This window comes from Falco punctatus (assembly GCF_963210335.1).
Source record: "Falco punctatus genome assembly, chromosome: 6".
In the NCBI taxonomy this organism is placed as follows: Eukaryota; Metazoa; Chordata; class Aves; order Falconiformes; family Falconidae; genus Falco; species Falco punctatus.
In genome coordinates, this window is record NC_137585.1 from 9,119,219 (window position 1) to 9,142,703 (window position 23,485).

Here is a 23,485-nt window from a genome sequence, read left to right on the forward strand (position 1 = left end):
CTGTGGAAGTGTTAAAAAACATCATGAAAAGACACATAAAACTCCTCAGATAATCTGTTTTCCTGCTTCTGTTTTCATTAAGGAGTGTGTCTGTGTGCCTTTCTACTCCAGGTAGAATTTCTGATATTTCAGTATCAACTGAATATTTTGCTTTTGCTCTAGAAGATCCTGTCTCATGGTCTCAATTCGGCTGTTTAAAAACCTCTTACATGTTACAAAATTTGCCCTAGACAATTCCTTGGATAACAGCAATAGTCCAGCAAAGCATTGCCTTACCAGGATAATAAAGAATTGCTGTTCTCCAGAGAAATGCAACGATGGATAGACTCGTGGGAGGCACACAGCAATAGAGCAGGTGGCCAGTTTCTTATGCAATGAAACACGTACTCCTTCCTCGGCTAACCAGGTCTCCCTGTCATTTCTTTTCCTCTGTAGGATTGTTTGTTCACTTCAGAGAAAGGTAGTTTCTACAGCCGTGTCCATGTCTGTGAGGGAGATATATGATGTATTTTCTTGAAGAATTACTTTACTGTGCAATCTCAAAATCTGAGTGTTAGCGTATGCTTTTCCTCATGCCATAGATCTGGAGAAGAAATAAAGAACAAAGAAAATTATTACATAAATGAAAATGAAATATCAATGCCAGAGAAACGAGTTGAAGAAAATCTTTTGAGATGTAGCCTTTGTCAAGAGATCCTTCTAGTTTGGTGACTTAGAGATCTCAGGACAGTCACTTTGGGAAGGTGGCATTGAAGGCAAGAGCCAACACCCTGACAGATCTTAGCTGAGGTGCCAACCTCAAATAAAAATGCTTACTTCTTGAGGGCGAGAGCACAACTTGCCAGCTTTACATTGAAAGTCCACCTTCTGGTTTGCTTTCAGCACATTCTGGTAGGAAAGGGAAACTGAAGTGTGATCACAAATCCACTGCTGAGCACAGCTGTCCAAACTGAAAGCCAGCCTCCAAGCTGTCATTTTATTCAAAGCCAACATTTTATTCAATTCTGTGTTTCAAGCCTTAACCTCATGTAGTCGGGAATTAAATGTTGTCTATCCAAAAGAAGAAGAGTTCTAATGTTAAGAGTTCTGCAAAAGTGGCTGCATTTTCTTCAATGGCAAAAGAAGTATATGCCAGTCAAGGAGGGCAGAAGTGAGGTAAAGAGGAAGAGCGAGAATATAGCAGTGAGAGAGGAACATTTCTTGTCAGTACCATAATGAGGAAGCTCAGATATATCTTGATGTCCCTGCTGCTTCGTTTGTGCCTGGCAATATGAGGGCACCCTGCAAAGGGGTAGATTTTCTTCCAAGCTTACTAGCTGCAAATGCTAGATCTTTTTCTACCTTTTTTTTCTGACATTTTTCTTTTTACCAACTATGACAGAAGAAATAGTATATGCTAATCTGAAGTTTGAGAACAACCATGAACTGGATAATATCACAGAGCCTGAAGAAACTAAAGAAAAAGGTGTAGTATCTATGAATCTTTTATGATTTATTCTTGCTAAAGTAGATGGGGCAGGAAATACTTTTAATCATAGTTATTACTATCAGGAAAGTTGTACTGATTATAAATGTGTCCTGGTTTTTGTTGCTGTCATTTCTGCCTGAACGTTTTAGAGTTTGGAAGGTATACCTGAAATAGTGGTATTATTATTTTACAGAAAAGCATATTACTGAGCCTTATACTAAGCTCCACAAAGTCTTAATTGTCTAAACCTCAAAAAGTTAACTTGAACTGATTTTTAAAGTGGATCAGTTCCATTTAATTTCTCCATTGTGTTTGCATTCAGACTTAGAACTGAATCAGCTTTAACTGACACACTTTATTTCAGTTCCCAAGCTGTAGCCTGAATTAGGGCACTGGTCTTTGAAATGGCTGTATCTGTTAAAGGGCTGAATGCATTTTAAATACTAAATTTAAATTAATTTTGCTTAATTTGTGTTAAATTGCAAAGACAATCTCCAGATTTGAGTGGTTCAACTCATGGGAGCAAAGACCATGGAAAGTGCTAGCTGTTTGTGGGGTCAGGCTCTGCAGCAGAGGTTTACCAACAAGAGGGCAAATTGCTTGTGATTCAGAAGGAATTTTCTGGGGAATTCTGTTTCAAAGAGCAATGGTTTTAAACATTTATACCTTTTTTGATCATGAGCATATGTTATGGTTTTTTAACATGTTACACTTTTTGAACATACGTTTTTTGGATATTATTAAGTTATGGTTTTGAGCACTGCCAAAGTATAATTCAGGGGGGAAAAAAAAAAAAAAAAAGTAAAAATCTGAACTGTCTTTGTGTTAAGCTCTGGGCTTCTTTTCCTTTAACATCCAATGACACTGGTCACTAATCCTCATACTGCTCCAGATGTCCTGCTTCTATGTGCATATTTTCACAGAATCATAGAATGGTTTGGGTTGGAAAGGACCTTAAAGCTCATCTAGTTCCAATCTCCCTACCATGTGCAGGGACATCTTCCACTAGACCAGGTTGTACAGAGCCTCATCCAACTCAGTCTTGAAGCCTTGAACACTTCCAGGGATGGGACAGCCATAACTTCTCTGTTCAGTGCCTCACCACCCTCACTGTAAAGAATTTCTTTCTTTAAGCTAAATCTACCCGCTTACAGTTTAAAATAATTACCCCTTGTCCTATCGCTACATACCCTTGTAAAAAAGTCCCTCTCTAGCTTTCCTGTAAGCTCCCATTAGGTACTGGAAGGTCTCCCTGGAGCCTTCTCTTCTCCAAGCTGAAAACCTCAAGTCTCTCAGCCTGCCTTCACCAACAAGGTTCTCCAGCCCTTTGATCATCTTTGTGGCCCTTCTCTGGACTTGCTCTAACAGGTCCATGTCCTTCTTTTGTTGGGGACCCCAGAGCAGAATACAGTACTCTCACAAGTGCAGAGTAGAGGGGAAGAACCACCTCCCTCAACCTGTTGGCCCTGCTTTTTGGTGCAGCCCAGGATCTGGCTGGCTTTCTGGGCTGCAAGTGCACATTGATGGCCCACGTTGAGCTTCTCATCCACTAACACCTTCAAGTCTTTCTCCGCAGGGCTACTCTCAATTTAATCCCCACCCAGCCTGTATTTGTGCTTGGGATTGCTGTGACCCACATACAGGACCTTGCCCTTGGCCTTGTTGAACTTCACGAGGTTCACACGAGCCCACCTCTCAAGCCTGTCAAGGTCCCTCTGGATGGCATCCCTTGCCCCCAGCATGTTGTGATGAGAAAGCACCATTCTGAGACCACACAGTCTGTGCATTATTTCTCAAACATCAAGTTAAAACAACCACAATTAGTAAATACACCCATTTTAGGACAACAAAAGCACCGTACAGGAAGGAGGACCCAGCCCAAGGCTCCTTTAGCTGTCCTAGATGTAGCAGAAGCAGTGTGAGGTTACGAAGTACAGTACGGGGAACTAAAACTAAAGAAACTCTTGATGCAATGCTTAATTAAAGCAGCCAAAGCTAAACCTGCTGTGTGGTCTTGATTCGTTTTGCTGCCCAGAAAATATTTCACAGTTGCTTGTAAACTTTCAAACTACAGAATCTTTGCCTCTTCTCATCTAAAAGCTCCAGGAAGCGTGGACTATAATGCTTTCAGTCTTCGTCTTGGGGCTGTGACTTTGTAGTGGTAGGAACAATTTCTTTTTGCCCTTCAGCTGTAATTCATATGAGTCTGTTTAGCAGCCTGCCTTAGGGAGTCAAATTTCTATTACTGAAGTTCCCCAGGCACCTAATATTCAGCTTCCAAGCATGTACAAAAGCACTGTGACCTTAAAAATATCCATATATCCCAGCAGTCAATGTGTCCTTAAGTCTTTTTAGGATCTATAAGGTATGTGATTCTCCCGTGCAGGCTTTATCTCTGTCTGTGTCTGTCATATGTCTGTGAGATCAGACTTTGGAAAATAATGCAGAAGGGAGATGTTCTTTCTCTTCATGAAGGCCCGTGTATTTCTCTTTTATGCAAGACCAGGCAGTTAGAGCACTTCCTTAAACTGGACTTACATTCTGTGGTGAAATGCAGATGCAGGGAGAGTGGCAGATGTAATGCATATTTAGCAAGGCTTTAGTCTGTGTCTCTTACAGTATTGTCTTTTTAAAGCTGAGGAAGTTATGAGCTGGATGGTGAACTGTTAGATAGATTGAAAACTGGCTGGACTACCAGGCTCAAAGAGGAGTAACTAATGGCTCAACATCTGTTTGGTGGTAGAGTTGCTCAGGGGTCTGTCAAGGGTCAATACTGTTTAATATCTTCATCAACGACCTGAAAAATGACACAGAGTGTGTTATCAGCGAATTTATAATGATACTAAACTAGGGGTGGTGGCTGATGCTATGAAACGGTAGAGCTTTAAAACAGAGGAACCATGAGAAACCTGAGGACTGGGTGAGCAGAAACCCCATGTAGCTTCACAAGTTGCTGTGCACCAAGGCTGGACTGCCGGGCGGTGGGACAACCTGGGAGCAGGCTGGCTGTGGCAGCTGGAAAAGACCTGGGGTTTATGGTGAATGGGACATTGAACATAAGCCAGCAGTGATCTGTGTCCCAGGTCAAGACAACCTCCATTGCTCGGTCTTCTCTCGCCTGAATATTCATCAACTTGAGTTTCTGTAGGGTGAGGTCTTGTACAAGCATTCTGCCCAGGATTGCTTTAGCACAGAAGCTGACCACAGGTTACTTGTAGGAGAAGCATACTGCGTAGTTTCCATTCCTGTTCCTTCAGCCTGGCACACTAAATTTCAGTTCCTATTCCTTCAGCAATTCCCCACCCAATTGTAAATACCTCTTTCCCTTTTCTAGGCTAGAATTTCCTCTTCACATTCGCATTCTACTGCCTTTATTGGATTAAGTCAAGCTTGTTGCAACTCTCCACGAAGTTCATATAGTGGCATCTTTAATATCTGCCTTAGATTTAGTGCTTCCGTGACAAATTTAATGCTTTTGCTCCCTCCTTCAGTGCATCTTATCCCATGAAATCTTCCAGCTCTTGCAAACAGGGTGCCTTCTGAATGATCGAAATGCGTAGTATTTCCATTGCTTAGGAAAATTTTGAAATTTTTTTTTCTCCTCATTAAGTGCTCATTTCTGTATCTACTTTGTAATCCTTATTACATTAAAATTATCTATGAATTCCCAGCTAGAAATCTCAAACTACCATGAATATCAAAGGAGTTGACTCTAGCACTCAGATTAACCAGATTACCACAAATACATGCCACACATCACAAATTACCACAACCACACAGTGGATATTTTTTTTCAGCTTTGAGCAAACAATTTTCTAGATTTTGCAGTATCTTGCTTTCTCAATATCTTTCTTGGCACAGTCTATGGCCTTTGAAAGGACCAAGGCTGTCCACAGTCTCCACTGAGCTGTTGTGATCTCTCACTCTCTTACTTTGGGCATCTTCTGCTGTGTGCAAAGACTATGCAGTAGGAATACACAGTGATAAAGTAAAAGCAATTACATATTGACCAATGCACCACAAAGATGGCTGCGATTTAGTGACACTACTGTGTTCACCATTCCTTAGCATCGCAGCTCCATTTCACGACTGAACTCCTCCCGGGGCCTCCCCCTTCGTCCCGCTCTTACTGGCCAGTAGTCGTGATCTTGTTCATGCTGTGCCTGGCATTGCTGATGGCGCTGGTGACCCTGGCAGTTTTATGTAAGTACTAACGCAGTTCTGTTTGCGGGGGAGGGGGGGTCAAGCTACTGAATAACGTCAGACTGACAGGGAGGGCTAACATTTATCCCAACTGGTTTATTTATCCCTAATGATCTGCTAATACATTCCCTGTCTGTGTCCCACCCTTCCTGAAGGACAGCACTGGAAAATGTCTTATTGTGAATTTCAGTTATCCAGATTCCCAAGGACTACAGGACACAACTTACAGACCTCAACATGACAAAGAATCAGCTGCATGCAAATTTCTCAAATATTCTGCAAGCAATAGGAAATCATCTGTGCTTGGAAGGGGAAAAAAACCTCAAAAATAATGGTAAATCAACACATTTTGGTGAGGGCTCATCTTGCAACATAGCAGAGAAGGAAATATGTGTCTTCTGTGTCTACTTAGGTCTGTCTCCTCAGGTGAGCCTGTGTCTTCTCAGATGTGATCACCCAGAAAGCAGGCAAGGAGCAGGTCTGCCTCATGCAGTTCCTGGAGAGGGGGACCCAGCCTGGCCACATGTGCACTGGCACGGGACATGGCAGTGGTGCCAGGGTTTCAGGATTTACTTCCCATAAGAAAAGGGTTCTGCAGGATGCTTTCTGGACATGCCAGTTCCCATCAGCACTAGCTCAGGGATCGTTACAACATGCTCATCTGCATCTAATAGGCAATTTTACAGTGGTGTCTGAGAATTAAGCAACCTACTGCACTCCGTGTGAACAGCAGTCCACACACAGGGCAGTGGGCTAGTACTGACCGCGAGTAAGACAGGAATCTCCTGAAGTCAGAAGTGATATGGGGAAGCTAAACCAACCTGGGAGTTCATTCCCTGTCTCCTGATTGTGTACAGCGCAGGGCTGTTTCTGAAATCACTTTGCCACAGCTTGGTTATTTAAGTGGCATCTGACAACGTGCCAGCCAGAGAAATAGTTCTGTTGGGAAATCACACTCTGGGCAGTAGGGGCATTGGGCAAGGGGATCCTGTTGTGACTGTTGGGAAAGGGGATTTCATTTGTCAGGATATTGTTCCACAGACAAGCTAACTGTCTAGGTCTCCCTTTTGGTCGATGAAGGGAAATTGGTAGTGCAAGGATACAGTCTGTTTCCTCCCAAGCAACACACCTGGAACAACAGAAAAAGCATGTGTGAGACACATCTACTTTTGTCCGTTGACCAAAATGGGAATCCAGATGGCTTGTCTCATATCACCTTTATAGACTCCTAAATTTAGGCAAAGCAAATCCCATTTGCAGCACCTGAACTTCCTCCCAGTGCTTAAAGGAATGGGAGAGACAGGGGGATGATTTAGTTTTCATCTCTGTTATTACCTGAACCTTCTAGGGCCACAGTGGGATTTTGACTGAGTGAGGACTGCCTTAAATATCCTCAGTCCCTGCAGATCTTGTCATCACAGGCCTAGAGCGATGTTCTGTGAGGGACAGCATGGGAACGGAAACAGGGTGATGGTTTTCCTTTTCCAGGCCAGAACTGTGTACTCTGCCCTGCAAACTGGCTGTGGAAAGGTGGCGACACATGTTACTACCTCTCCAAGGAAGAGAAGTCATGGGAACAGAGTCACCAGTTTTGTTCCTCAAGGAACTCTACTCTTCTTCTGATAAAAGATGCAGCAAAGATGGTATGGACTGGTTTCTCACTCTGTTTAGCATGACATTCATTTAGCAAGACATTCACACACCCAATCAGCTACTCACCTCACATAATTTTCTTAGATGGCACCGTGAGCAGGAGTTTTTCTGCAGTGGTTAGGTTGCCCTGGGCAGTGCTCAGGCACAGGACTGGCCATTGCCATATGAAGTGCAGCCCTTCGAGTGGCTGATGGTTGGGGACAGCCCACCTTGCCTCAGCTTGCTATGGCTGGCTACTTAATGGGATGACTGTTTTGTTGTGGGCAATGATTTCACTGACTTAACAATTGTTTCAGATCCATACAAGGATTTGGTAAGATATTAGTGGGAAAACCTCTTCTAACCTGGTCTCCTCATGGGCTAAGCATAGTCCTCCTTACTTCATAGAATTTCTTCCCATGGAAGTCGATCTCATCTTTTCAATCAAAACTAAAACACTTGGCAGCCAGCTGCCAAAACGTGGCCTAATCTTTTAGTCAATGAAAACAAACTGAGGTGGGAAGAGAAAATGCCAGGTGTAGAGTGAAATAATGCTTTTTCCTCTGGGTGCCAGCAGATATATTGGAAGGTTCGAGGGCAGAAAAGATGTCCCCAGAACTGGCAGTCAGGGCTGGGCATGCCTGCTCTCCAGCACCTGACAAATGCCCGTTCCCCTCTCACGGAGCTGCAGGCCATAAGGTTTATCCTGGAAGTAAAGGGAAGTAGCTTTATTCTCACCCTCCCAAACTGGTGACAGCAAAAGTTTTTAGGTGCAGTCTGTTCTAGCTGTCTTAATCACGGCATTGAGAGGTATGAGGAAAAAGATAAAATGAAGAAGTGCACTGGGAGTGACAATGGTAAGTGAAGGAAGAAAGAGAAAATCGGGAAAATCTAATCAAAACCTTTAGAGATTTCCCTCAAGTGAAAAAGGCGGCATTATTCAGGTTTACATTCTTACTTGTTCAGCTCAGAGCAGTTTTTAAGAGCAGAATATCACTAAATGCCTAACTTTAACACCTCCTCTACTTGTCATGGTCCAGCTTTTGGGAATAAGTTAACAATTCTAGAGCCAAGGGTGAAAGTTCAACAAATCAAACCCAACAGCTCCCTGCAGAGGCTTCCTTCTCACTGTTGATAAATGCTAAGGACAGAGTAAAAGGGGAGGAATGATTCATGACTAAAGGGGGAAGAATGATCAAGCGTGTCACCCACAGTGTTTTGATCAGGTTGATGAGGGTGACATTGCTTTTCAGAGCTAGAAGCATGTCTTCTCTCCAATTAAAAACAGCTCCACTGTCATTTCTCCTTTGACACTAGCCTTTTCCTTTAAGTGCAGAACTTTTCCTGACAGGTTAACAACTTGTGCTATTTATGTTCTTTAAGAAATTTCCATCAATGTTTTCAACTTTTGAGTCTAAATATTTGTTTTTAATATCTTCCTGAATGTCTGTTTCGGTTTGTCTTTACTCTGCATAGAAACTGGTACAAGAATTTCCTAGAGAAACCTACTGGGTTGGATTAACATTTAGAGATGAACAGAGAGAGTGGTATTGGACAGACAACACAGTTCTTACAAAACAAATGTCTTGGTAAGTGGGCAGCTTTCCCACAGTACATAAAGTCGGTCCTCATCCACATGCAACTCCCAGTTTGTCTGACACAAAGGGCACATCCAACAGCCAACTTTTATGCAGATTTCTCTGTGTTCTGGGTCTCATTTTTTCCACTTCAGATTTTTCTTTGCCTTACCCAGAACTGTTTAGAGGGTGGTCTAGGCACTATTACTGCGGGGGGGGGAAAATACCCAGAAAATGTATTTCCACAATTTAGTTTCAGATTGACCATAAATGTCATACATTGTATTCAACGTCTTGTTTCAGTGAGGACACAAGGAAAAAACTACAATGAAAAGGTGTTTAATTTAATGCTTTTGATTTTTCTTGTTATGTAATACATATTATATAATCTATTATAATATATTATATACATATATAAAATTATATATTAAATATATTTATTCTCTACCATCATTTCACTTCAGTTTAACATGTTGTTTCAGAAATACAATATACTTTTCTACTTGCTTTGAAATCTGCTTTGCCAATTTTCCTTTTCATTATTGGGCAGTCTCCTCGCAACTTACTGTTGAAAGAGCCACTGACACCTCCAGTTGGTATCCAGGAGTTAGTGTTTCTTGCTGTCAGGTACCAAAAAATGGTTTAGGATCCACCCTTGGAATCTGTTGGGAGTGCTTGTTGGCATGTTCAGGACAGAGTTATCTTCCTACAAGTTGGTGCACAATGTCACTAAATGTTTTGGTTTTTTGTTGGGCATATACACTCTTCGTGAAAGCCACATAAGTAATTCTTGCAAAGACAGCTCTTTTTGGAAGAAAGGACAAGAATGTACCATTTGAATGAGGTGAGATGTAACAACAAAGATTTTTCTTTCATAGGGTAAAGCAACTACACCCCCAATACTGTGTATATTTTTATTATGATTCCATATATAGTAGTCCATGTACAAGAAAGTATTACTATATCTGTGAAAAGCCTGCCATCCTATTCCAGCGAGGCAGCAACCACTGGCAGGAGGACTGGTTTGTCAGACCAAAACGATTATGAGAAGCTAGAAGATGTTCTGCAAGGTTGGAATTTTTTATTTTGCTTTTGAGAACTATCACATGAAAATTTAAATGCATTGGATTGCACCTAATACATTTCCCTGTTTTCATTCTCTTCTAGATATATGTAAAACTATTTTCATACTAAGGAAATGGGCACAGTGACAAGCTCCAGGAGCTACCCAAGTCTGTTGATCCAGATAAAAACCTGTCAAATGATTACTCAGTTTTAATCAACACAAGTGATGGCAAAACGGCCAAAAGTCATGTCCAGGAAAAAAACCAAAACGCTAAGGCAAGCACTTACAGGTACTGCTCCTCTCCCAGCATCCCCTGATACGGTCCTAACACCACTCGTCAGTTCTAACTGTACAGCTGTAAGATAACACAAGTGATGAGGATTAAACCCTTCCATTCAGGAGAGACTTCTGATGTCTTGTTGATATGACTGCTTTAATGCATTAGTAGGCTGGAGTATACAACACGTAAATATAGTTATCCTCAGAAGGTGGGCCAAAGTGTTCCCGAACTGTATTAATAATCATAATTGCTCTGGGACACAGAGATTTATGGTCCTCGTAAGGACTTGTGCATGTGTCACAGAAGAAGACATCCTTCAGCTATGAATGTCTAGCTCTCCTCCGTGCTTTATACTTCTTACTGGCACTGTTAGTTCTCTTCTTTCTTTTTTTTCTCTTTTTTTTTTTTTCCTAGTAATAATTCTACTCTTCCACTTTTCTACATTTTTGATCTCCTGCAAGAGTCACAGTCATGTTCAGAGGCATGAACAGAACCTCCTTTTATGAATTTTTAGGATACTTCCTGGAATGCCACACTACTAATCTAACGTGCTGAGCAAGGGTCTACAAACCCAACCACAGTGAAAACACCCCAAGCAGTGTTAATGAACAAAACGTCTCCCTCCACATCTCTGTGGAACAATGACAGTGAAGCTGAAATAAATCTCAGTCCCATAACGGTGTTTTGATTTGAGCAAAAAGTCCATGAATTCCTAGCTTGGTCCTCCCTAGAGATTTGTGTATTCCTTGTGGATTCCAGATTATTTATCGTGGATCATTTACTACTGGTGTAGCAGCTGGGCTGCTGAAGAATTGGTCATACCCATCAAGAGGCTGTTCCAGTGTCTCACTGAACTCAGCACTACGCAGCAGTTTCTGATCACCAGCATGAACATTTGGGGCGTTATTTTCAAATACCAATTTCATGCTTCAGAAACCTTTGTGGATTTCTCTTACTCTCTGCTGTTTACACTCACCATTCACATCTCTGACATAATATCTCTCAGCTGCTCCTCTCAGTTCCTCTTCCAGCTGCTCCTGTCTTTGGGGGTGAACAGGCAGAACACTTCCATCCTGCAGTACAGACACAGCCCTGGTGACTTCCCAGAGTGTCTCTCAGCATTCATAGCAGATACACTGAAATAAGAAATCTCATGTGGAAGGTATCCTGAACTGTATTCATGGTGCATACTTTCTTGATAATGAAAGGCTTTGCTGTAATTTGCCAGAAATATTAAAAAAAGAAAGAAAGAAAGAAGAAAAAAAAGTCTGATCTTGTTTTCTTTTCCATTAGAGGGACTGTGAGGAAACAAGAAAAATATTTCCAGGATGTTTTTTCATCAGTGGGGCATGCCTAAGAGCAGAGGGGTGAATCTTAGGTGTTTCTGCAGTTTGTTGAAGACAAACATGAGCTGAGATTGACAGCTCCTCACACTGACAGGCAGCCACAGGCCTTGATCTTCTGGGTTCATTTACTGCCAGCCCATTTACTGCAGCAGCTGTATTTGTGGCTGTGAAGGCAGGAGGGGGTAGAGCACAGTCTCACAGTGTGCCGTGCTACTGAAACTGGAGGAGCTAGTTTCTTCTCAAAAACCAATGACTGAAACACCAAAAAAGAAAAAAAAAAAAAAAAAAAAAAAACCACAAATCCAAACACTACCATTCACTGCGGGCATTCAGAGTGCTGCCAGCGAACAACCTCATCCAGCAAGGTTGAAACTGGCAAAGGACATACCCTGGTGGTGGTGTAACCAGGTAGGGCTTAAGGATGTGCTGTCTGACTCCAGCCCCTCTTCCACTGAACGGAGCTTTTCCTTACAGAGGAAGAGACATAAAAATGTAGCGTTTGCATATTGGCTGAGATGGCATTTTTGAATCATGGTTCCATCCAACAGTGTGTTTCCAATGTCTAAATTTTTCTCCTCCCTACACCACCTCCCTCAGCCTCTAGCTAATGCAATTTGCAAGGTAACATTCTGGTTAATAAACACAGTTATTTTGTGCAGCCTGCTGACAACATTTATACACGGGCTGTGATCAAATGTAGACCCAAACCTCCTGCCTTAGTTTACCTTTCTTTTCATTTTAATCTGAAGAAATGAAGACACTTTGCCTGCGCATCCTTACAAAAACAGAGAGTATGATGAACCTTTGTTACTTCTGTTCTTGCAGCAGGATCTGTTTTAAAAGGTGACTCAAAAAAAAAAAAAAAAAAAAAGTAAAGTAATATAATTAACAGACTGCTTATTGAATTCAGAGCTACCAAGATAATACAAGAAAATGACTTAACCTCCTCTTTTCTCTGCAGAAGTAAGATCAGGTTGGAGAAAAGCTTCCCCAAAGGTGATTCATTACATGCTTGAGAAGTTGTTGCTATGACTGGAGAAGATACTGCCATGAAAAATTGCAATGAAATTCAGTAGCATAACCACACTTGACTCCCGGTTAGCTACAGAAAAGCCCTTTCCACACTAAATTGCCAACATACAGTTTTCAGGCCTGATAGACAAGTATTTTTGCCCCATATTTAGTATGAGGTTTTTATGAGGATACTGTGGATACAGCATGAATACACAGTGACTGCTACTCCTTGTGTGCCTCTCTGTATAACAAAACTGACTGTAGGCATCCTTTACTCTCAACTTTTCCACCATGCCTTCTCTTTGCATACGGGTAAGATATAATGCAAGAAACATACGCAGCCAGAGATACCTGTGCTCTGAAAACATCTATCATCTGTGCAGCAAGGCAGGAAGAAGAGCCCAGTCATTACAGTGTGTTTCCAGTCTGTTGATATGATTTTGCAAATGGGAGACTCTGAACTTTACAAACAAGAGCACAAACAGCTACCACAGAAATTCCTCTCTTGCAATTTCCTTCTGACTAACCCTGACACTACAACATGATTCATCATGCCTGGGCAAGTGCTCTGTTTAAGGAGAGTTGGTCACTGAAGATGTTTAAGAACTACAGCTCAGCACTGGAGCAAGGCACTGCAGAGAGCTAGAGATGGAGAGCTGGGATGGATGAGCCACTTCTGCGCAGTGACTTCTGTCTACAGTGCAACAGCAGAGAGGTGCTCGGTGTGGTCTGGTCTTTCTCTGACACAGGTTGAGCAATCACATGAATCCTGCCAAGCTCCTGGCCTCACATTTCTTTCAGCTCAGCTTCTCCCCTTTTAGCATTTATTTCAGTAAAATTAAAAAAAATAATTTCATTTTTAATTTATTTCATAACAGAGTATGGAAATACAGCCTATTATTCCATGCAGCTGCTGCGTTGTATTTGTGCCCTGATACACGAACAGACATCTTTGATAACTTAACTCAAAATAGCAACTATTTCTCCATCATCTTATTTTAAGGAGGTAGAAAATCCTGACATTTGCTCTGTTTACAGGGTCAGATCAGGTGGATAGTTAGATGAAAGTCTCACGTTCCAGCCAAAACCCAAGACTCCCATCTTCGTATTCAGGAGAAATATACCCATCTTTGACAGTGCCATTTTAACACCTTAATGTGCTTTCAGTATGTTACACTTTTACTATGACACAGTAATCAGAACAGAGGCAGCTTCCTGCATGGTTTCACTGGAAATGCTGAAACATGAGCCATTCTCATCGCCTCGGCATCAGTCTCGCTGCAGTGTGCCCCGACTCCCACAGTACTGCTACTGCAGGAAAGAAGTGTGATGAGCTGGAGATGGAGGATGAGGAAGGCTACACCACTCTGAATTTACAGCCCTCAGCTTTAGTAATTACTCCTGGATATTCGAGAAGCAACAAACGTTCTGCATTTAAGGCTCCAGCCAGTTCTGTTACTGTAGACAGTAAGTACAGATGGAAATTAGCTCTTCTATCTAAATCAGGGCATAACTTTATTAGAATCCTTCTAAACTTTAGAGTATATTCTTCGACAAATATTCATAGAAACAGCAGAAAGTATAATCATAATGGAGTCTTATGTGCTATTGTTTATGATCCTAAATGATATTTTTTCTGAAGCTTATCTTTACTCCAATTATTTTTTCCGTTTACTTCAACACAAAAGAAAAATTCCACCTTTCTATGGATATTTTTTTTCATTTTAGTATGATTCATTTATTGCAGCAAAGGACAAGAGGGGAAGGTGCTATAGTTTTATCAGATAATGCAGGCCTTGGAAATTAAGCAATTTCCTCACCTACGAGGAGTAGAAAGGTGCCCTGTTTATCAGTCTTAATAGTGAATGTAAGTTTTGATAGAAGCATATGTTTTTATTTGTTTATATTCAAAGTTTTTCTATGAACAAGCTGAGTGTTAACTAAGGTAGTGGATTCTGCCTGTGGAATGCTTAAGACCATAAAATGATGACTTAAGTACTGCTGCTGCTCATAAATTCACTATGAGGCTTATGTGTGACATAAATGTCATTGCTGCTACTTGCAGGTTGGGTAGAGTAGGCAAAGACTAAACTGACATCACTCTGGTGCTATCTGAAAAAGATCTCAAGCTATCCATCAAGAATGACCGCTTGACAAGGAGGATGGAGGAGAAGCTGTTGAGAAGTAGCAGTCAGAAAACCAAGGATAAAATATTAGGGAGTATGATCTAGAGCTTACCAGAAAGAAACAGGTTGGCATGCTCAGAAAACTCTTAAAGCTGCTTTTTGATATGCACAGAGAACAAGTAAAGTAGACATATGACCAGATTAGGTTGGGAAGGACCTCTATAGTTCATCTTTTTCTGACCTTATGCTCAAAAAGACTAGCTCTAAAGTCTGATCAAGTTGCCCAGGCCCTGGTCCACTTGAGTTGCCAAAACTTCAAAGGATGGAGATCTCACAGTCTTTCTGAGTCATTGTTCCAGTGCTGAAAGGGAAGAATTTTTTTTCCTCACATCTAATCACAAGTTTCCCTGGTGCAACTTGTGACTGTTGTATTGTGTCTTTTCACTGCATCTCTCTGAGAAGAGTCTGGCTCCATCTGTAAAGCTCTTTTAGGTAGCGGAGGACTGAAATTAGGGTCTCCCTTAGCCTTCTCCAGGCTAAACAAGCCCAGGTCCTTCAGCCTCTCTGTAGGTCCCTGACCACTCTGTGTTCCTCTGCTGGACTCTGCAGTTAGCTGACATCTCTCTTGAAGTGGGAAGCTCAGCACTGGACACAATATTCATGACTGCCAAGTAGAGCGGAATAATCTCTTCTCTCCACTTGCTGGCTGCATTCTTGCCAGTGCAGCCCAGTGCCGATCAGCTTTCGCTGCCAAGGGCACACCAGGACCCTGGATCACAGCTGCTTTCCAGCCACTCAGTCCCCTACCTGTACTGGTGTATGGAGTTGTACTGCTACAGGAGCTGGACTTCACATTTGTCTTTGTTGAGCTGTTGCACTTCCAGCCCGTTCCTAGGATTTTTAGCTCCCTTTAAAAGGAAGCCTTAACCTCCAGCACATCAGCCACCACCCCAGTGTGGTGTCACCTGCAGTCTTTTAAAATTGCCTTAACTGGTGAGGGTTAGGGTCAGCTCCCTTAACTTCACCTATGTAAATTTTGGTTGCCACATCTATCTGGACTTCTGGGCGCTTCTGGAGGGTGTGAAGGACTCCAGTAAAATACCTGATGTGTATCACACTTTCCAATTAACCTGAACACTCTAGGAAAGATATAAAAGACTATTACAGAAAAGTGCAGAGCACTGCCTCCACAAAAGGGAAAACTGCGAAGATAAATAAATAGATATATACATATAAAAGAAAATATTTTAATCAGGGGATAGTCAGTTGTAAAATAAAAACCAGTAAAAACTATATTCCTGATTAGACATTGAACCACAATGGAAATTCAGAGAAAGAGCCTGAGGGAAGATGCACAGTTTAATCTTCCAGAAGTAGCTGTCCAAAACTAGATGGCAATATTTTTTTTTCCAAGGTGCAGCAGTCTAAGGGGTTGTTTTATTATATCCAGGATTGCGTGAACTGCAAAATGTAGTCTGTTTACCTGTCTCATTAGAAGAGGTTTTACTCTAAAATGCAAGAGCCTTGGTTAATAATATCAGTAGATAGATACATATTTTCTCAAAATCACTCCAGGAAATTCAGAACAGTGATAACAAAAAATGCAGTAAGAAAAAAAGAGGCTCTGCAGAAGGGATAAAGGTGAATTCGTATTGTCAGAGAGGAGGTAATACCGGTGTGAGGTGAGGATAGCTGCTGGTTTTGTTGCTGAATGGGGTTTTTTTGTTTGTCCAAGGAGCCTCCATCTCATCTTCTGTATGGCGTCCAGTGGCCTTTGCTTTCCTCACTTTGTGCCTGGTGCTGCTGATGGGGCTGGTAGCCCTGCTGGCGCTGTGTAAGTACTGTGTTGTCCCAAGCTCCTGCTGTGGGAATGAATTCCACATGTATGGCTGCTTCCACTGCCCCTGCTGTCCCTCTTCCCCACAGGGAAATAATAAAGGAAGATGGGCAACAGTACAGCTTTCCCACAGAAGTACCTCCACAGCCAAGGGTCACCACAGGTCACTCCTATTGCAGTCAGAGTCCAACTCAGGCAGCCTCACACAGAGCACCAGTTGCTGCAGCACAAACAAACTAGCCAGCTGCAACAAGGCTTTATCATTGGTCAGATTCTACTGTCTGTGCTGTATCTCCTTCCTCCAAAGATCAAACCATACTGCTGCTGCTCCACCCAACACCATCTCCCACACTTTTCAAGGCTATTTAACCACTCAGGAGGAACGAGCTACAGCTGCACATCGTCCATGTCAACCAACCCACTGCCGCTGAGGCAAGGCCACAGCTGCGTGTTATCAGTGCTAATCAGCCCACTGCCTGCCTTCCTCTACAGCTCCCGATCACTAATATCTGCACTTATAGCCACCTTAACCCTAAGGGTTAACTAACCTTACTGCGAGGTCTAAACCTAACTAATCCTAACCCTAATGTTAATCCTAACCTCAATGACCCTAACACTAAAGCAAATGCCTAATGCTATCCCGAAGCATAAATCTAAACTAACCCTGACCCCAAACCTAATCCTAAAATACAACCCTAAACATAACACCTAATGCTTAAATATAACCCTGACCGTAATGACCCTAACCCTAAACCTAATCCTAGCCCTAACCCCAACCTCAACACTAACTCTAACCTATACCTCTATACCTCAGCCTAAGCCTAACCCTAAGCCAAGCCATAACCCCGACCCCTAACACTAACCCTAGCCCTAACCATCACGGCCCTAATCCTAACACCTAATCCCTAACCCTAAACCTAAATACAATGACCCCAGCCCTAAACCTACTCCTAACCCTAACCCCAACCTTAAAACTAACCCTAACCCCAACCCTAAGCTACACCCCTAACTCCGAACCCTAACCACTGATTAACCTTAACCCTAACTCTAACCCCTAGCCCCTAACCCGTTTCGAAACGTTTAGTTTTCACAGCTAGAAGCTCCCCTCGTCAGCCACACTGTCTGGATAATGGTGCCCTCCTGTGACTGTTACTGGGATATTTCCCAGTTCCAGTTCCCTCTCCTGGATCGCAAGCTTTTTGCAGGGAGGGCAATCCTGGCATCAAAGCGTCGTGACTGGTGCCTTTGCCCAAAGGTTACAGCAGATTTTCCGCAGAAACAGGGGTTTTTTTTCCATATAAGCATTTCAATTAACAAGTAAATATGATGCCACGTTACATTTGGAAGCAGAGGCAGAAAGTCCCCAGCTCCATTTTGGCAGGAGGGGAGCAGGTGCAAGTGCCCAGGATGAACAGTCAGGGTGGTTCCATCACAGAAATGTTAGCTCAGAGGTTTCTACTCTGATACCCACCCTTTCCTCCCCATCATTCAAAGCTGGACTACCACCAGCCCCAGATAAACTCATCTGTAGCTTCGTCCAGATGACCTTTGAAAATCTTCAAGGGTGGAGATGCTCCCACCTTTCCCAGGTGACCTTTTCCAGTGCTGCACAACCCTCCTGGTGAAGAAAATGAGGATGATGTACACACAATGGTGGACATAAAAATAAAGTAGTCAAAAAAAACAGAAGATCGTCAAAAGTTACAAATTAAAACTACAAATTTTTAAAACCAATCTGATAAGTGTTTTCATGCCCTTCAGTTTTTCAGGTTTCCAAGGATCCAGAGGAAGGAAAGAAACTGCAGGAAATGAGGGAAGCATTGTGTTTTGAAGGGAAGGAGAAAAATGGTAAATGTGGTTATTATGTAAATAAACACAAATGACCCATTTTTCAGAGCCCATTGACCGGGAGACCACAAAATCACAAGATCCAATGGGTTAGTGTCTGTTTTTAACTGTGATAGTATTTGACATGTGGATACATGTTCACTAACATGCAGAACAACTTCTCTTTCACTCCTCAAGAGCTCAGCTGGTTCCTGCCTACCTTTAACCTTCTCTTGGTCAAGCTAGTAGCTAAAGTCCTTGCATTCCTCACAGGTCTGCGTAATACTCTCTCTGATTTCTAGAAACAAAATGTGCTCTCTGTCCAGCAAGCTGGCAAAACAGCGGAGCTGACAACTGCATCTACGTTTCGAAGCAGAAGAAAACATGGAAGCAAAGCCAGGAATTTTGTTCCTCAAGAAACTCCACTCTTCTTGTGCTAAAAGACAAAGCAAAGATGGTACAGTCTTGATCTTATGCATTCCTTTATGTCATGTGTTTTAACTTCCATCAATCTTGCAGGAAGAAATTAGTTTGGTCATTTACAGTGCATGCATTTCATTCTCTCTGGGTCGAATAGTCTTCCTGCAAGTCACAATATTGTCACAACTTGCAACACTTTCTAAACGCGCTGTGAGAAATTATGTATCATTAGAAACAGAATAAGCCATCATATAAAATGCCTTAATTAGCTAATACTTCAGTTTTCACGCAGAAAATAAACTGCATATTATCAGCATTCAGGAGAGACCCAGAACACAGAATGCATGTTTTCATTATCTCTTTCCACAAGTTTTGTAACTGAGGAAAACCCACCTCTATGTGAAATCTAGAGAGCCACTGACTCACCATGCTGCTGTCATTTGCACACTGCAGCGCAAAGTGACTATAAAAGGTTGTTTTCTGACCTTATATTATACCCTCACAAAGCAATGTTAATGATGGCACAAAGGCTAGACAGCAGAGGGTTAGGCTGTGATGACTGAATAAGGGTTAGGGAATTAATAATTCTAAGTAGTCTTCCTAATTTGGGGAGGGGTGTGGGTTTGCTGACTAACGAAAATCTGGAATTTGCTGTCAAGACCATATTTTCCCTTTTTGTACACACATATCTCAGGAACATCTGTTTCAACAGTTATCAAGCTCACACAAAGCCCAAATATCTTTATTTTCTTTTTGCTACATAAAACATCAAAAAGGAAACAAGCTTCCCTGGAAATCTCTCTCCTTTGTCCAGATGGAGTTAGTTTCAGCTGGGAGTTCTCAACTCTTCTATTTTGAGTTATAAAGGCTGGCCTTTTGAATACCTTTTTTTAAAGTGAAAATCAAATGGGCAGAGACAAAACATAAAGTGGGGAAAAAAGGGTTATTAGTGAGTTTAGTAGCATTCTGAGGTCTGAATCGTGGCTCACACGATTCAGTTGGGAGACACCTGAACACCACGCCTTCAGTGCTGAATCCAAGAGATGATTTTGGTATGCGATATAAATTCCTGGATAGTTTGCTTCCAGATGTCTGGGTGCTTGCTTTTTCTCCTATGTTTGGTATATGCAGCTGCAGCCAGACTGAGGCCAGACCAGTTTAAGCCAGCTGTGGGTTATAAATTTTGGGTGAGTCCCTAAACGTGCTACTAAGCAACAGTAGAGTATCTGGCAGATCTGAACAGGCTAAAATGCAAAGGAACCTCTTAGGTAGCTCTTAGACACTGGGGGGATGATTCAGGTGCCTAAGCATAGGTCTCTAGGGCAATCTGAGATGCTTAGGGGTATTCTGTTTGACCTCCAAACAACGCCTCAGCAAGGCACAGTTCTCCTATAGGTTCTGGGTCTTGTCTGTTAGCCATATGTGGAGACCTCAGAGAGGCTGGAGAATCTCAGAAGGTGCTAGAGGCCTCTATTTAGGCAACAGGTTCTGCTCTCTAGGCTGGGATTCATCTCATCTAACTTCAGGTATCTACAGTGTATAAGCACATCTGCAACTTCAGAACCACTGCCCCCGGCCCCGTTCCAGCCGGGGGGATGTGGCCAACACAGTCACTGCTTAGCAGCACTCACACCAGGTTGGGTGAAGCACCTCTCAGGCTCTACTGGATCCACTGGTCAGATCTCTGCTGACTCTAACTGGGGCTTAAACGGTGCTACCTTATCTATACCTAAACTGCCGATACCTAAAGGTAGTGTAGATACCTAAAGACAGACCAGATAAAGCAGCTTTGCTTCTTTCTTTTAGAAAAAACAGTGTTTTTACAGATCCAGGGTACATTTTCCTGTGGCAATTCAACAACCAACAGTATTTGAATGATCCTATAATCAGAGCAGTCAGCATTGCCTCATGGAAAAACAGCATGGACAACAGGTTACTCTTCTATTGAGTAAGAGTTATCTCGTCTGGTTGCAGAAAATTCACAGCTGGAAGATACAGGAACTTAGGTCTTACTTTTGAAATATTGTTGTGATGATTTTCTTATGCCTACAGGTTACTCTGCCACAGGACTCACAGTTTTACTGGGTTGGATTATCATATATATCTGAAAGTAACGGCTGGTACTGGGAGGATGGAACAGTTTTTTCAAAAGAAGTGACGAGTTGGTAAGCCTTCGTAACAGGACCAGCACGGTTCTATCCGATGGGCCCCAGTAAATTGTATGAGACTTGTGTTTCTTCTTCCTTTCCCATGTTTGTCACATGTGCAATGACGAAGGAACACGGAGACTGTAGTATCTGCTATGGAGCTCCAAATTCATGTCCTGTATAAGGAACGATGGGTGGCAAAGTACAGCTTGATCACATGCACCAGACCCAAAAGCACCATCTTGCACAAATAAAATAGCTCCAACGGGGAAATAGCTCTACATCCCAGTGGCAAATCACTATGATTACACTACGATTATATCATCCAAATATAGATCACAGGATGTCACCAGGTCATCATTAAGTCATATCTTTTAATTTCCTAGGGTTGTGATCTATGGCAACAGCTTCTGCGCCTCCTTATATGGACGGATTATTTACGCCAGCCACTCCTGCCTAACAAAGCAATTCTGGATCTGTGAGAGAGTGGCTGTCCCTATCAACTGAAGAAACATTGCACAAAGGGATGTGGGATCTGCCATTGTGAGACAACAAATTTAGGAACTGCAAGTTCTAAGTATTTTTGTTTCTTTGTTTGTTTATCATGCAGGTTTCTCAGAATAAGTGATTCAAATGGACAGGTCATTGTCTGCATTTTCCCGCCCAGGCTCACAAATGACAGAAATTAAAAAAAAAAAAAAAAAACACAACCCTACAAAGCTAAAAACTAGCAGCCTAGGAAGCCACTTGAAAGAATTAGCTACAGCCAAGCAATGATCCTTGCGTGACTTTCTAGGCTGACAACCACACATTCTCACAAATCTCTATATTTCTTAAGCTTCAGTCAGCATGTTACACTAACACCTGCCAGTCATAAACCAGTCTAACTACATCCTTGATGATTTTACTCACTGGATTACTTACTGTACACAGTAACTACCATCCACCCATAATCCTTTTCTAGAGCAGTTTGCCTAGGTTTGCCTTCTTCCCTAAAACTGTTCTTCCAACTGTTCCTCTGTTTGAGGTCCAGGGGTACAGAAAGAAAACAAGGCTGTATTTATCCATAAAATTATTTTCATATATGCATTAATATTTATAGAAACCAAAGGCCATTTGTGAGAAGACTACAGGGAATCCCTGGAAGCAATCTCTGTGAAAAGTAGAGTTAAATGTCATGACTGGATTATAACATTACCTGAATAACTCCAGTGCTATCATAACATTAATTGCTGTGCAAATAGCAGTGAGGATAATAATTATGTGCTCCATTCAGAGCTACATACAATCACTTCTCAAGTTGGTGCAGAATCCATTGCCATAGATCTTACATGAGCTCTTGTATTATATCCATACTGTTTGGGATCCCTGGAACCCAACGTACACACTATGCATCGCCCGTTATTAAAGAACTTGTCATATTTCTTGAAAGAAAAAGATACTTCCACTTTTCTGGGTGCAGTTTCATTGTGTGAGTTCTTTAAAGTTTTGTACGTCAGCATCTGTTTTGTATTACATATGCTTGTATTCCTTGTGTGTGTGTATATATATATGTATATATACACACTTGCATCTATGTGTACATGCCTTATTATTTGGAGACTTCCCTTAAAATAAATTAAAAAATAATAAGATGTCTTTAATATTCAATATTTCCTTGGAAAATATTCTCAAAGACTGAAGCAGTTCCTTGGCAAAAAAAATGAACCCATCCTCCTAATGTGCCAAAATATGTTTGTGAACTGAATACATTTACTATAATCAGTAGAGCCGAGTCATAATTCATGGGCACAATTACCAGCTGAACTATCCAGAATTCCCTACTATTGCAGTAGGAAGTACAAAGTAGAATGCAAGTAAGGTACAACGTTTCATGTCTTTCATGAAAATTGAAAAAAATAATTCACAGCAGGTATCTAAGCTGTCATGTTTTCCCTTTTTTCTTCCCATAAACTAAAACTTGATTTTTTCCTAGCAATCTGCTATATGCCTTTGCTGGCTGTATTACGAAAATAAATGCTAGCCTCTTGGTTTCCTGCTGACTGCTTGGTGTGACTTTTTGGGGAGCATTCACTATTAGTGCAGAAAAGTCAGGTCAATGGTGATAACTTGCAGGGTACATTTCTTTCATTACTATGGCTGGATGATCTTTATGAACTATTTCTGTGTCTTCATATAGTAAACTCCATTTGGTCTCAGCCCAAATCTTGGGTCCAGCATGCTGGAAAGGGCTTTTCTCCTGTTACCAGTGGCATATTTCAGAGGGAAGAATTTATAGTGTTTAGTATTTTAAATTCAAGCAAATCCATTATTTCATCCAGTCTGCTTTCTGTCTCAGAGGCTGTCAAAGTTCTCACTGTGCATGTATGGAGCCCAAAACATAAGCTACTCAGAGAGGCTGACTACCTGTCAGGATAGGGGAGGTCCACAATCCTTCCGCGGCGCCAGGAATTCAGAGAAGCAGTTCATTTGAAGCACATTTTGTATGGAAAATAAAACCCAGTATGGTATACTAAATGTGAGAGCAAAGCCCTTGGTAGAT

General features: G+C 41.9%; 2 protein-coding genes across 3 annotated transcripts; both read left to right on the forward strand.

Annotated features, from left to right (window-relative positions):
• The first annotated feature begins 1,000 nt into the window (after positions 1-1,000).
• On the forward strand, positions 1,001-10,351 carry LOC308065825 (C-type lectin domain family 12 member A-like). Of its 2 annotated transcripts, XM_080392328.1 has the most exons (7): positions 1,031-1,465; positions 5,537-5,671; positions 5,862-6,005; positions 7,160-7,314; positions 8,780-8,892; positions 9,759-9,950; positions 10,048-10,351. In XM_080392328.1, the coding sequence occupies exons 1-6, from the start codon at positions 1,375-1,377 to the stop codon at positions 9,925-9,927; spliced, it is 807 nt and encodes a 268-aa protein (XP_080248454.1). In that variant the 5' UTR covers positions 1,031-1,374; the 3' UTR covers positions 9,928-9,950; positions 10,048-10,351. The 2 variants fall into 2 exon arrangements, with proteins under 2 accessions (XP_080248455.1, XP_080248454.1); XM_080392329.1 differs by lacking the exon at positions 5,862-6,005 and having other exon boundaries at positions 1,001-1,465.
• Positions 10,352-12,533: 2,182 nt separating this feature from the next.
• LOC308065826 (natural killer cells antigen CD94-like) lies at positions 12,534-22,982 on the forward strand. The gene is made up of 6 exons (XM_080392330.1): positions 12,534-14,053; positions 16,448-16,546; positions 18,311-18,397; positions 18,679-18,833; positions 20,849-20,961; positions 21,330-22,982. Exons 1-6 carry the CDS (start codon positions 13,831-13,833, stop codon positions 21,448-21,450), a joined length of 798 nt encoding a protein of 265 aa, XP_080248456.1. The 5' UTR covers positions 12,534-13,830; the 3' UTR covers positions 21,451-22,982.
• The last annotated feature ends 503 nt before the right edge of the window (positions 22,983-23,485 follow it).